General features: G+C 37.5%; 1 protein-coding gene and 1 long non-coding RNA gene across 2 annotated transcripts in view; both read right to left on the bottom strand.

Annotated features, from left to right (window-relative positions):
- The window catches only part of LOC103390242 (uncharacterized), an 11,458-nt gene extending 8,687 nt beyond the window's left edge, over nucleotides 1-2,771 (bottom strand). Inside the window, exons 1-2 of the long non-coding RNA XR_522667.3 lie at nucleotides 2,716-2,771; nucleotides 2,366-2,466 (exon numbers count right to left, since the gene is read on the bottom strand). This is a non-coding gene — a long non-coding RNA (uncharacterized LOC103390242). The remainder of the gene's footprint in view (nucleotides 1-2,365; nucleotides 2,467-2,715) is intronic.
- Nucleotides 2,772-9,155: 6,384 nt separating this feature from the next.
- Nucleotides 9,156-14,243, bottom strand: mtfp1 (mitochondrial fission process 1). The gene is made up of 4 exons (XM_008326024.3): nucleotides 14,091-14,243; nucleotides 11,275-11,402; nucleotides 10,109-10,341; nucleotides 9,156-9,736 (listed from the first exon to the last, which is right to left on the bottom strand). The coding sequence occupies exons 1-4, from the start codon at nucleotides 14,158-14,160 to the stop codon at nucleotides 9,670-9,672; spliced, it is 498 nt and encodes a 165-aa protein (XP_008324246.1). The 5' UTR covers nucleotides 14,161-14,243; the 3' UTR covers nucleotides 9,156-9,669.
- Between the last annotated feature and the right edge of the window lie 214 nt (nucleotides 14,244-14,457).

Here is a 14,457-nt window from a genome sequence, read left to right as displayed (position 1 = left end):
CTCGCTCCTCATGCATAATGTATTGGCCAATGTCTGCTCACTTTTCACACTCTCCTAATTCGTTTCACAAAGAGCGGGATCTCTGCCAGCAGTCACACACGCGCACACACACACGGTACACTGTCAAATCGCCAATCACCTCTGCCTCAGAACAGGATCTGGGATGGATCAAATACTGATGTGTTACATCGATCAATATGGAGGAATAAGAAGCTAACACAGTAGACCGGGGGTCTTCAACGCTTCTCAGACCAAAGACCCCGAAAACTGATGGAGAGAAGAGCTAGAGACCCTCGACTATATCTTTATCATATATATAAATATATATATACATATATAAAGAATATTTGATATATAAATGCATATATAAATATATATGTGTAAATGTAAATGTAAAAAGGTCAAACACAGTTTTATATATATATAAACTGTGTTTTACATTGGTCCAGATCAGTGGCCACGTATGAACCAGCCGCACTGTTTTATATTAATAGTCTCTGAGGATTCTTCCATAGACTGTGGGATGTGTAACATCATCATGTTTCCCCTGGTGGTGAATAAAAGTATTTCTGATTCTCGACATTTTTTCATTGTCATCACCATAAAAAAACACATGTTTTATCTTAGCATAAAATACTAAGCCAGTAAAACAATGGATGAATGTATGTATATTTTATATATATATATATATAGTAATCTACATTTGTAAATAAAAGAGAGATACTTCTTTTTATTTAAATAAAAAATGTAAAAATATAAATAATACCAAATCAATCGATGACCTCTGTACTGTACCTCCAAGGCCCCCATTGGGCCACAGACCCCCTGTTGAACACCTTAGCTACATCAAATATAAAATCATGGCAAAATGTATGTTAAACTGTTGAAGTAAAACTGTTTTTCAGATGTAATTCAGTTAAAAATATAAATCTATGGTAGGAACAGTCCGACTGTCACTGACCGTCAGTAAACATTTTCTTCAACAGTTTATGATTCCAGGTATAAATCCAGACCACAGACTGTGTGTGTGATTGACAGCTAGGTTGTTTAATACCAGTGTGGGTAAATCACACACAGTGTGAGGCATGATGGGACATCATATGTCACGATTTAACGTCCTATATGTCTCTAAATGGGGTTGTAATTCAACAAAGTGACACCAGGGTCCGTTAAAGAAGACTTTGAGCCTATCCCTTTAAGGAACATGTCTAAGGCACTACCTTAGAGAGTTAGACAGCAAGGACACTATGACAACATTATACCAGCTGTATTGGGTTTGGGTCGGTGTAGGTCAAAGGTCACTAATTATATTTGTCGGAGGTCGAGATTTTTTCTGGACAAACACCTTGGGGCTGGACACGTAAATAAAATGAAGTAAAAATCACATTAATATCTGATCCAGTTGTGGGTCAGATTTCCATGATTTGGCGGGCTGGATTTGTCTTGCAGGCCACCCATTGACGATCATTAATGTATAATGTGATTGTTGTTAGTTTTATATTATTATCTTATATCACAACTGTAGTTGTGTTTCTTTCATTGTTCGATACGGACATTTTGTCCAATATCGGACCGATACCGTTCCTGAGCATCAACTGGAGCCACCTAGTGTTTCACCATGAACATTATACATTAAAAATAAATCCTAATATTGTTCCATCTGGACTTTGAGCAAATCAATACAGCGTTGTAATCCTACAGAACTGACCGTCCTCTGTGTCCCCCCGTCTCCTGGACATGAAGTCATATTTCTGACCGAGACACTCAGAGGTTTGGTTCGATGTGCCGCGGTTGTCTTCTGTTTCTCTGCGTCTCACATCGTTAACGTGTTCGTGAAGATCGATCTAAACAAAGCTGCTCCGCAAACGTAGCCTCCTGCTGACCTCCATAAATCCACCGGTGAGCGGTTAACATTTCTGTTGGTGCCCTGAACGTGGCCTTTCCACCAACGCTGCTCTAAAGAATCCATCTGTGTGTGTGTGTGTGTGTGTGTGCGCGCCATATTACAGTGTAAATACATTAGGGCCCATTGCCTGTGACTAATGACTCTGTCTGATCATTTGTGTTTATGATGGTTGGGGGTTTATGGGTGTCTCCTCTGTCTGACAGAGAGGACGAGGACAATAAGTCAAACTCATACGGTCAGAGAGACATTTTTGGGGATTTTGTCATTTATGAAAGAATGAACACACTGACAGCCATTAGAGGGCACTGGTGCGACTTATACTCTGCAGCGACTTATATATATATTTGACTTATACTCTAGAAAATACGGTAAAACAGTTTTCATTGTACCCATGTACTCGATCCCACATCAGTGTTGTGCTGCGTACTGCGTACAGAATTTATATCATAGTTTTCTTACTAGTTTTTGTGTGTTTTCCTCAAAGTCACGTCCATTGTCGTCTGCTGTGAAGTATTTGACTGCAGGTAGTAGTACTCTGCTGTGTATCAGAGTGTAGTCCACTGGAAATAATGCAAGAAATTCATGTTAGTGTTTGGTTTGGTTCATGTCAGGTCATCAACACAGAGCAGGTTAAAAACGTTCAAATATTTTATATCTTCTGTGAAATATCAAACCGTTTGCACACAGTGTTTCAGTGAATTTTAGCGACTCATTTAGCATTGTATGTAAAGCTCCTTGTCATTTTGACATTTTTTTTAAATAAATCTGACTGACTAGAAAGAAGAAACTTTTCTGTTATGTCTCCTTACCTTTTCACCATCTCTACTCAAGCTATCTTTTGCTCCACTTTCAATTTTATGGCATTGCGAAATCAAAGAAAAAATAAATAAATAAATGTTACATTTTGCAGAGATTTGGAAAACGAAGTGAGGAAAAAAAACTGACTTTAAATTACATTTAAAAATTTAGGTCATGGATATTCCTGAAATTCACCTGAGGTTTCGGTCAGTTCTAATTCAGACTGATTATAATAACTGACAAGTCTGAATTTGAACAAAAACAAAATTCAATTTTTACATTTTGTCAAAAAGTAACTTTTTTCAGAAAAAAATTAGGTGAAATCAAGGGTTTTGTTTATGTACAAATTATTGAGTAACTTTTTTCAGAAAAAAATTAGGTAAAATCAAGGGTTTTGTTTATGTACAACTTTTATTATTGAAGAATTTCTCTTAAATATAGAATTCTGATTTAGAATTCAGTGATAAGTCAAAACAAGTCAATCATTTTTCTTAGAACTCTAAGGGGGAAAAGTTAAATTGTGAAATGATCTAAAACAAAATCTTTTACCATAACTGTGACCGGAGTGACAGACATTTATGTCAGTGTCTCCTGAGTGCAGCTCCTTTTGTGCCAGTTTTGTCCGCCTGAACATCAGCCAGAGCTGTGGGGGTGGAAGAAGTTGAAAGGCTGGGAATTCCTAAAAAGAAAAAAAAAATTAAAGCCGTGACACAAGTGAGAAGGAGAGAGGGAGGTCTTTTGGCCACTTGTGGCCTTCGCAACCCGGGCACAAATCATAGAGGGACATGGCAATCAGAGTGACAGATGAACAATGGTCCCATTTTCCTGCCCCCTGAGAACAGGCCCATCCATCATGGGAGAGGAGATTAATTCAATTCATCAGCTTTTTGTCTCCTCGGGCCCCCTAACGCCACCTGATATTGCTTAAAGGAGGCTTGTAAGGGTCTGTGGGTTTGATCTGAGAACTGTTTGCTTAACTGTGAATTAAAACATTACTCTTTACACCTAACATCAGGCAGAGGTGTCTGCAAACAGGCTGTCCATCAAACATCAAACCTGATGGAGATGAGGTCTGGTTCGTCTGGTTCAGTAGGAGTCATGTCAATGTTGTCAAAGGCAGAGCTGATTCATCTCTCTGAAATGTATTTACTGAGTCACTTTTTGTCTTGTCAGCACTATTTGCAATGACTATTTACACAAAGAGCAGCCAGCAGAGGGAATCTCTGCTGAACGAGTTCGGGCAGATCTGACGATCATCACAGCCGTGGAGATGTTTGGTTTTTCTTTCTTTGGTTTTGGAAGTTCTTCGGTTTAAATGATAGAAAAAAAAACATGAGCAGCTAATATTATTGAAATGCTGTCTGCTTTACATTTCTTTCTCTTTTTTACCATATATTATTTATTTTCATCGATTTTTATATTGCTAATATTTGTGCTTCTGATTGAGATGATACAGTATCAACAGATTACTAAATGACCAAGTACAGACATTTGAAACGATTTATAACTTAATTTTATGAGTGCCTAATATATAGTAACTAAAATTGGTCTTTTTTTTCTAGATTAAAAAAAATATCTTAAAATAACCCGAAAAGAACACTAAACAACGTTAATCCGCTGCTAATTCAATATACAGCATTTCTTCCAAGTGATGTTAGCACAACTCTGAAACACAGTGCATCTCACTGTAGCAATGCTAATGCTGACCTCTACTGTTCATTTTAATTACTGACAAAAATCCTTTGTTAGGAGTAACAGTGAAACCTAAAAACTTTTTAACCGTTTAACGTAAACATTACGACTTGATAACGAACTTTCACTCACGTTAGAAACAGTTTCTCACTGGAGTTTAATGTCTCATCTTATCGTTACTCTCCCAACCGCAGTTAGCATTTAAAAGCTTAAGGCTATTATGTTAGCACAAAAGAAGTTTACTGAAAAAGTCTACTGTAGCCTGGTGTGAACCAACATGGCCGCCCCGTCGTAGAAAGGACTGAAACTCGCTGTACGTTAAATGTAGTAACAAGTCATTTACATTTAAACCGCACTGATGAGATTAGAAGACGGGATTATTCTTGGGAAGAAATTCATAACAGGGTTAAAACCAGTGGTTCTGTTGTTAGGTAGGTACACGAACCACGCCACAGCCACGCAAACAATAATTACATGAATTATTAGGTTAATTCAACCAGGTCTTCATAATCACCTTTAACGTCACACTGTTATTTAATTTTAAAATATTTAAACTGTAAAATAATTAAACTGTAGCCTAGATTTGTTTGCCCACATTTTTTGATTTTAACCTATTGTAGCCAGCATTTAACAAAAATTTAATTTATCCATCGTGTTTAATTCATTGTTTCCCCACATTTGACAAATTTAGCATTTTTGCCCACTTAGCACAAAAATCTGAGCTAAAAGCAAAAGTTTAACACTTAGTCAAGAAGCACTCATTGAATTCACATCAACCATCTCTGGTTTAAGTTTGAGTTTCGTTTCATTTGGTTAAATAAACATCACATATGAAACACTAGTTAAAAAGGGCCTTCAACACCATGTAGCCATGGTCACAAACTGCAGGCTGTAGATTAAATGAAATCAATTGACGCCACATTAACCCGTTAGGTTCTGATAATTTTCTTTAGAGCAGAATTTAATTTTTTTAAAGGAGATGCAATTGAATATGAAACCCAACTGAGACGTCCTGAGGCCGAGCTGATCATTCCACTGAGTTTATTAGGTGGAGACATGTTTGTGATAGTGAATCCTGCCTCCTCTCCAGACACACAGGTAGTAGGCCACGCTCAGACAGCCCATTAGGGACATGAGGAGGATCATGAACACCAGGACAATTTTCCACACGGCCGAGTCACTGATGTCGTCTTTCTCAGGCTCTAACAAAGACACAAAGACACAGTCAGTGTTGTGTGACCTTTGAACACTCCGAAGACTTGGTTCCCGACGGTTAGAAACTCACCTTTTTCATTCAGGACATCTAAAGGAGTTGGTGACATCACATCCTCCACTAGTATATTTTTAATGTGTTCTGTTGGAGTGTCAGGCCACATGTTGTCTTCCTCTGCCCCTAAGGGTACATCAGCGTCTTCATACGCGTCTTCATCAGCGATCACCCACTCACCCTGGACGGAGCGTGGAACGCCTACAAATTGTTGGAATTGTCAGGAGGATACAAGGCAAAGAAGAAAAATTAAATAACTGGTTAACAACGTGTCATGTTACCTAACTGACCGACTGACGCAGCCACAAGAAGCAGGAACACAGTGCTAACGAACAACATGGCTCAACCTGCCGACAGGCTGGTTTTCCCTCCTTTTAACTAAAGAGCTCATGTGGAGGATTGGTATCAGCTGTGGTCTCCTGGATCAATCAAGGATCAGGCATCAAATCAGCACAGCCTGCCTCCTTGTGGGGAGGGTGGGTAATGCAAAGATGAAGTGGCCACAGAAGTACAGAAATGACAGAAATGTTTTAAGGAAAAATAAATAAATAAAAGGGCTCAAATAATTTATATATTTTTTCCACAATACTAACTTAATAGAAAAATAAGTTGGGGGATCAAAGGTGAGGGTTGCAGACCTACTTCAGGAAGGTCTTAATTTTGGTTAGACAATTGTTGTACTTTAAATGTTTGGGGTTTTTTGCATTCAAAATAAAATATTCCAAACTTGAAATTTAATAAACTTCAGTATTATTAGATTTCAGTGTGATTGTTAATCTGTCAGTGTCCAGATATCCACAGGTCTCCAACAGGGGCTCCACGGAGTTACTGCAATAGGTCAGAAAATTATTAGTTAATGTTTTTGTTTGTTTTTTTAATTTTGCACATTTAAAAATACATGTACAATACAATATGTGTACAAACCTGTGTATTTTTCAGTCAGTAAACCACTAGACCCTGTTAAATGTGAAAAACATTATTATATACATTATATTATATGTCTTATGCTGAAAAATGTTGAAGAGACTGGTTCTAAAACAAATATGTATGAAGTGTAATACATTTTACCAAATATCGATAATTTTTTTGATTAAACGTAGTTTTAAAAGATGATAAAGATCAAGAATATTTTGAAAAAATAAATACAATCGATCGTACCGATTAACCACACGGACCATTAATCATTTCTTAATCACATTTATTTGACGTCAGATCGTTATAAATCAAAAAATCATTTCTTAATCACATTTATTTGACCTCAGATCGACAAGTTATAAATCAAAGTTTTGAATTTCAACACTTAAAGAAAAAAAAAAACTAAACAGAAACCTCCATCTCAGGAGTGTCAGCAAACAAAAGTCAGTTGAAGGCTTGACACTGTTTTCCGTTAAGGCTGTAAAAATCAAACTCAAGTTAAAACCTGTTCCAAAAACACTGTCATGTAAACCATCAAATGTTTTTTTTTTTAATTAATCAAATCTTTTTAATTTACAGCTCGTTACAGAAAAACAACAGTGAATTTGTGAGTAAAATCTGAAATGTCAGAGCTAAAGATGAAGTAAAATCTGAAATGTCAGAGGTACAGATGAAGGTACAGTGTACTGACGTAGCCTTTGTAGCCTTTTGACCCGTTTTCGTTAATTAAAGTTGAACCAATCCAGTGTTTGCAAACCGACTAATTTCACTGTTTTTCTCACAGCATTTCGAAGTGAAGCACATCCTTCATTACAACAATAAATGATGTGACACAACAAACAACAGTCGTTTTTGTTACAGTAACAAGGATATGCAACAATATATTTTCGCCCTTTTCCCCCAGAATATATGACACGACTGACGTGTAGAATGAACACCTTGATAAGTGCCGTGTTTACACTGAGTCACTTCCTGTCTTTAGTCCAGCATAAAAAAACAGTAGAATGTTTGTTCCTCTAACAAAAGCCTTGGCAGAAAAAGATCAAATCTATATATATTGCTTTAGAGTCACTTAAGCCATCCCTGCATAGATAACACACCGACCTCCACTGTAGGGTCTGTATCAGACGTGCAACACTGAACAAATATTTGAACTAGAATAATTTACTGCATAAAGAGAAAAATGGTTTTCAACTTTTAAATTACAAAATAAATGTATATTGTTTTGCATAAATGTGAACCAATGTTTTAACTTTATTAGGTTACTTTATGAAGTTAAAATATTTTTAACGTAGTAAAATGTTAAGTAGTACAAATGAAAAAAAAAAATCCACAAATTCAGCCTGGACGCCACTTTAAGGGTCACCGCCCACCATTTGAGAAACACTGTTTTCAGACTTATGCTTCCCAATTCAACTAATATGGTATTGGAAAACTAGTATAGTTCACTGCACCAGTATGTGCTGGATACTTGCAGTGTCGCAGTACCAAACACTACCTACGGCGTCAAAGGATTGATCTTTGTCACAGACCTACTTTGACTGGAGTGACACCATGTGCATCAGCACAGACTCTTTTAACACACCTGCTCTGCATAACAGAAGAAAGAAAACACTGAATCAGAGTCTGAATCTTTAGGTATGGCAGGAGTAGGAACAACAATATGGCTGACAGGTCCTTAACAGTACACACTGAGTACGGCTGATCTGCAGGATCAACCATCCCACGAGGTAAACCTTGGCGGTGTTTACTGAATTCAAGGCCAGAGAAATATATAGTGCAAAAGTCTCACACTTGTCTGGAGCCTTTGTCTTTTTTAAAGTATGTAAAGTAAATTTAGAGTAACAGAAAGATTTGGTTGCATTTTTTTTAACTGGGCCACTGACGACCCGGATGTATTAAAGCCAGTACAGAGGACTTACTTTCCATTCACTGACTGCAAAGGATGGGGCTAAAATATGTATTTATTTTGACATAATATCCTAAATTCACCCAGAGTCCCTTTATATTTACTTTAAATACCTGGAATATGAAAAGGCTGCAGAAGGTGTGGATGACTAGAGTATTTAATGAAGATAAAGCTGTACCCTGTACCAGCTGCACACCAACCAATGGTGCTGTTTTTAATATAATGTATATTTATGTAAATTTTAGCGAGTGGCAGAGGGGTAGAAAGTATACATGAAAAATGGCGTTTAAAAAAAAACAGGTGCTCCTGTATTAAGAAAATTATGGCTTGACTTTTCTACTGACTATTTGCAGATTCTAATGTCTGCTCTATACACAACCTCATCTCTGAAAGGAGTGGTAATGATTGAAAAGGGCTAAATACACACACATACACATACAAATATATATACACAAATATAGATAAATAAATGTATATATGTAAATATCTATGTATATATATTTTCATTTATTTATCTATATGTGTATTTATATGTTTGTATATTTATATATTAATAGAGTATATGTATACGGTATATATACACATATATTCATATACATAAAAACACGTAATTCTAATATGCAGTAAATAAATACACTGCCTAAAAGTTTTGCACAGTTCTTAATTCCTCACTGAATGATGAGGGGTTACTCTTGTTTTTTTTGCAAAGTTGAATATTCACATGGTTTCCAAACTGTTGGCTCCATAGAATGTTGATAAGAAACGGACGTAGCCAGTTTGAGTGGCTCAGCTGGTTTCAGTAGAACTTAGTTCATCTTCCCGATCACTCTCACCAACACTTCTATCTACAGTTTACTTTTTTTTTTTTATTACCAAAATCACACAAAAACGGCCTTTTTGTACCAGGCCAACACCGTCCCAGACTGTCCTGAGATGTTAGAACAGCAGGTCCCCACAGGGACACAATAATTCACAGAGCTACATTTGAGTTTTTTTTACGACTAACCCTACTCTAAGAAAAATAGTGTCTTTCAGCATCAACGTGTGTTTATTTATGTCTGTGAAACCTTACTGTGTCGAGTCCTTCTTTCCATGTCTTTGGATGTTTCACAGCCAAGAAAACTCACAGCACATTTGAATGGACAGAACGGACGGTCATTCTGTCCAGTCGTGGTCCACCTGTTACTCCTGCTTCTCGTCTTCATTGTAGACTTTCCTGAGACTTGAGTCCAACAGGAAGTCCACTGACCTGGAGGGTAGAGAGTGGAAACACTGTTGATGTCCTTTCTATCTTTAGAGGGCGCCTCTTTGTTTGTACAGCTTTCCACAGCGTCATAGCAGTGGTTTATGTTCCATTAGAAGATACTAAATAAATAAACAGCCAATGTAAAAAAAATTAAAATTTTGGCCTCAACTCAGCTGTCAATACATTTCAACACATTCAATATATTTTTATTGCTGTCATGTATTTTACTATTTTCTTTTGAATTTAGTCAAATACATTTCAAACAAATACTTAAACTGTATGATAATAATAATAATTTTAACTTAATTGATTCAATTTTAATAAATCGTTCTAAAAACCTAGACGTGTTCAGCTGCATAGATACAGTAGACCCACCTGTCTATTGGTGTAATGATGAAGGGGATGGTGGAGAGGCCGATGGCTGTGGTGGTCCACTTGCGGACAGACAGAGGCCACCTGGTGGTCCTGCCCAGCAGGTACAGTGAAGCAGCACAGACTCTGTTTATTGTGAAGCCCGGGATGATGACTGAGGCCAGGGCCTGCCACACAAAGGTGTCCACCACCGCCACTCCAACACGTGTTGTCCTCCCTGGGTTGTCACCATGGGCCTTCAGGAATGATGGAGGACAAGACAGTCAGGGACAGAGTGGACATGAGGTTTTCAGCATGACAGCATGACCTGCTGGTCTGTGCACGTATTACCAGTTTAATTTCCGCATGTGTCGGAGACCAGGAGAGGAAGATGACACTTTTTCACAGGAAATTAGAATGTCTCAGGTTATAGGTACTCAATTGATTGGATGGATGGATGGATGGATGGATGGATGGATGGATGGATGGATCATAGCTTAAGCTTCTATAGGTCAGGGCACACAACCCCAGTCAACAAATACTTTTATTTTAAAAGTTGTTGAACTGAAGATAGTGGATGGGTGAGAGAATTATAATGACTTGTTATGAGATTTTTTTTTTCAATAAAACACTGCTATTTGCATTAAAGGTGAGTTGAAGGAATTCAGAAGTGGCAAACATCGGTATCAGTCGACCAGTGAAACTTCCCGAAAACATCAGAAATCAGAATCAGCCAAAAGTTTGAATCGTTGCAGGTCTAGTTTTGAGGAGAATGACTGTTGCATCACTGAAGATACTGCGTCAACAGTCTATTTTCCCCTCGATCTTGAGAAAGAGCCACAGATATTACTGCCCCTCCTCTGGGAGCAGTTACTCCTCTCTGACTCTGATTGTGTAACTTTTTTTGTTGTAACAGTAAGTTTCAGACTTTGAGGAACTGATCCTGTGGAGCCGTCATCAGCTGCACACTGACTACCATGGAAGTGATTATTCACAGATGCCTCTCAGTGTTCCATGACATTTGACATTGGCAATGGTGACATTACTCTCTTTATTCCTCTTTCTCATGCTACTCATCACTTCACAGAATTTGTTATTGTTACAAGATTTTTTAAAAAATGCACCAAAAAGACCTTCAATGCATCATCAACAAATCCTAAAAACACCACAGTCAGGTGATCATATCTTACCACAGCTGCCTTCTTTCCTTTGTCCACAGCATCAGCGGTGACATAAGCAGTGGCCACAGCGTAGCTGCCCCAAACTAAACTCACTGGCACCAGAGCCCGGAAGGCCTCCCCGACTTCATTGGCGTAGCCTGTAGACAACGGGGAGCAAAGAAGAGATGAGCGTTTAACCATCTTCACAACATCAGCTCCTCTGTTCTCATTAATGAATTCTTTTCCTATTTTACCCTGTGTTTATGGATTTTCAGCTCTTTTTTTGTTCAATCTTCTGATTTACTGAGCAATGTCCTGATTAATGTTGCATTATTTGAATTTAACTAAAATTTTGAAAAGGAAATCAATGTTGCATTATTTGAATTTAACTAAACATTTGAAAAGGAAATCATATATATATATGCATATATACATATGATATAAAAAGTATCCATTTGTAATTTGAATCTTTTTTTGGTGATGTCCGACTGTGTTCTAAATAAACTTCCGTGGACTGGAAACGCTGCATTCAGTGTTCGACTCACAACTCTGCAGAATTAATGGAATAAAATAAAGTTTTATGGAAATGTTTTACTGTTATGGCATCAGCGAGTGTTAGTGTGATTTATAATTTCTCAGCTTTGAGTTAGGCTGTGATGATAAAAGTCTTATATTTTTATTTTACACTTTTACACTGCTCTCACATTAAGATGAAGTAACTGAACACCCAGGCTATGGATTTAATCATGTATCATTGAAATCCTTTGGCTGCTCTCCCCTACAGCACACAATTGTACGACTGTATATTATTTGGCAGACCTGGATCACAGAATAAACTATTGAAAAAATCATGAAGAAAGAAAATTAAGAACACTGCTCCAAAGGACCTCATGAGTACACAGTGATAAAAGTTTTACTGGTGGTCCTCCAATTACATTGGGGTTCTGTTCCCAGCAGCAACACAACTATAATTTAGGTATAACTTAGGTACAATTACATGTTAAATATCGGAAAAAAACGGAACATGCTTGCCAGGAAATTATTGCTTTTGCATGAAGTTAGTAAGAGCAGTCATTAAATCACAATACAATACATTTAGCAGACACTTTTATCCAAAGCAACTTACAATTTGAGTCAGTCAATTAACAATCAGGCTACAGTAAACATACAAAAATATACAGCACTGTGTACCAGAACCATCTTGGAATAAGGAATGAGGGATGAGATTATCTTAATAAATTCAAACGTAGGTCGAATTAATGGCAAAACATTGTAGGTTAAGGAGATCGTAAACCGAGGACCGTTTGTATTTGAGTGATAGTGAACGGTGATAGGCCTCCAGACAAGATTATGTTTCATCATTTTATAAAGAAATAGGCCTCAGCCCGTCTAAATGTTTCTCTGATATGAAGCAAAGAGTTCAGAGTTCTATTTGAAATGCTATTTAGCTTTGGTCTTGAAATATGTGATATTGTGTTCAAAGACGAGGGCGTAGTAAAACCAAAGAGAACATTCTCTATTAGATTTAATAAATGAACAAGAAAGCAAATAAAGCACTGTTCATAACTATCTGCTTTAGGGGTGATATGAAAATTCTTACAATAAAAGTCTATAAAAATATACAGAGAGTTCTGTCATATCCTGCCTCCGATCGAGAAACCACTTTCTCTGCTGCATTATTTATCAATAGTAACCTTGTCTGCCGTGGAACCATGAGAGGAACTAAAGGTTATCAAGCAGTTCCTTCTATGAACTAATTCAGTCAATAAACACGCACATGAGCTTAGCCCTGAGGGTGAAAACAACAGGGGTCGAATTCAGCATGTTTTGATAGAGAAGAGTGAGCAGTGGTTTAATGTTTAAGTTGAATATATACTAATTATACTTTCTATATTTGCTTTAACTGCATGTACACTGCCACATAGTTCTTGATATAAAATGCTCTAATAACTTAGGACCACTTAACACCAGACATCTGCCATCCAAATGGAGCTATAGTCAGTCAGATATTGACAAACAGAGTCTGGAATCAGACCAGCAACCTACTGGTTATAACACCCAACACCACTAATTTAGGCACAAACAATGCATTATTACTTAGCATTTATTATTTACATTTAGCAAAAATTGACTCTATATTTGTGTTCAACAGAAGAATGTTGCTACGTACATTTGTCTCAGGGCAACAAGGATCTAAAAGTGTCCCTGATGCGTGGGAGAATTGAACCAGCAATGTTCTTTATGTAAGGCAGGAGAGATAAACACATATCTACCACAAGACCTAAATGACTTCTGACTACTCCTACAATCGTCTTTGGGTCTCGACCCTGTTTGAGTCACACTGAATTTATGACTATTTAAAGTGAGAAGTGCTACAGTATGGATGCCCTTCAGTCGGTCAACCAGGTTACTGTACGGACATCGTTTTTTTTTTATTTAAGTCAGTGACTACCGTTCATGAAGAGAAGTAAAACTGTAAAAACACACTATTTATGTGTTGAGTTTGTTCCTGACTCAGGGCGTTTCTTCACGCTCCTGTGACTCACTCCGCACACCTACCTTAAAAAGGTGACACGACTGAGCTACAAACTTCGCACAGCCTGAACAATTCTGTATGAAACACAGCATGACCAACAACGTTGTCTCTAAAACCCACTCGTGGGAGTTCATTATTTCCTATATAAACACAATGTCCTTCAAGTTGGCTATAAATAGTTGTTTAGGTTACTCGCTGTTAGCTTAGCCTAGCCATAGAGCTCAGGGTCACGTCAGCACCGGTGTGCCTCTGAGTGACGTTCAAGTAGAGTTTGTTCACAAGTTGAAAAAAAAACGATAATACTACGTACCGAGGAAGCGAACCCACGTGTCGCGATAAATGTCCACTGTTTTGCTCTGGTTTTCTTCCTCGTGACCCATGTTGACTGTTCTCCTTTTACTCCATCCCCCGGTAACATACGTACACGCCGAGTGGGAGTGTGTGAGAAACCGAGGACCGTGAAGGGGGCGTGGATACCACCTCTGTATTCAACTTGGCACACCAACGTCTGACGTCATAACGTCTACGTTCACGTCACAGACAGATTACTTGATTTAAAGGGAATTCTTATTAGTGGTGGTAATCTTAGATAATTTTGTTTTATATAAACCACTGACCTGGTTCAAATGTCCATTAAAAATAACTGCCAGAAGACAAATTCAATTTTAATATTCAAA

This window comes from Cynoglossus semilaevis, chromosome 14 (assembly GCF_000523025.1).
Source record: "Cynoglossus semilaevis isolate Cse_v1.0 chromosome 14, Cse_v1.0, whole genome shotgun sequence".
Classification (NCBI taxonomy): domain Eukaryota; kingdom Metazoa; phylum Chordata; class Actinopteri; order Pleuronectiformes; family Cynoglossidae; genus Cynoglossus; species Cynoglossus semilaevis.
The sequence above is the reverse complement of the archived record's forward strand: the minus strand, read 5'-3'. Positions and strand labels throughout refer to the sequence as shown.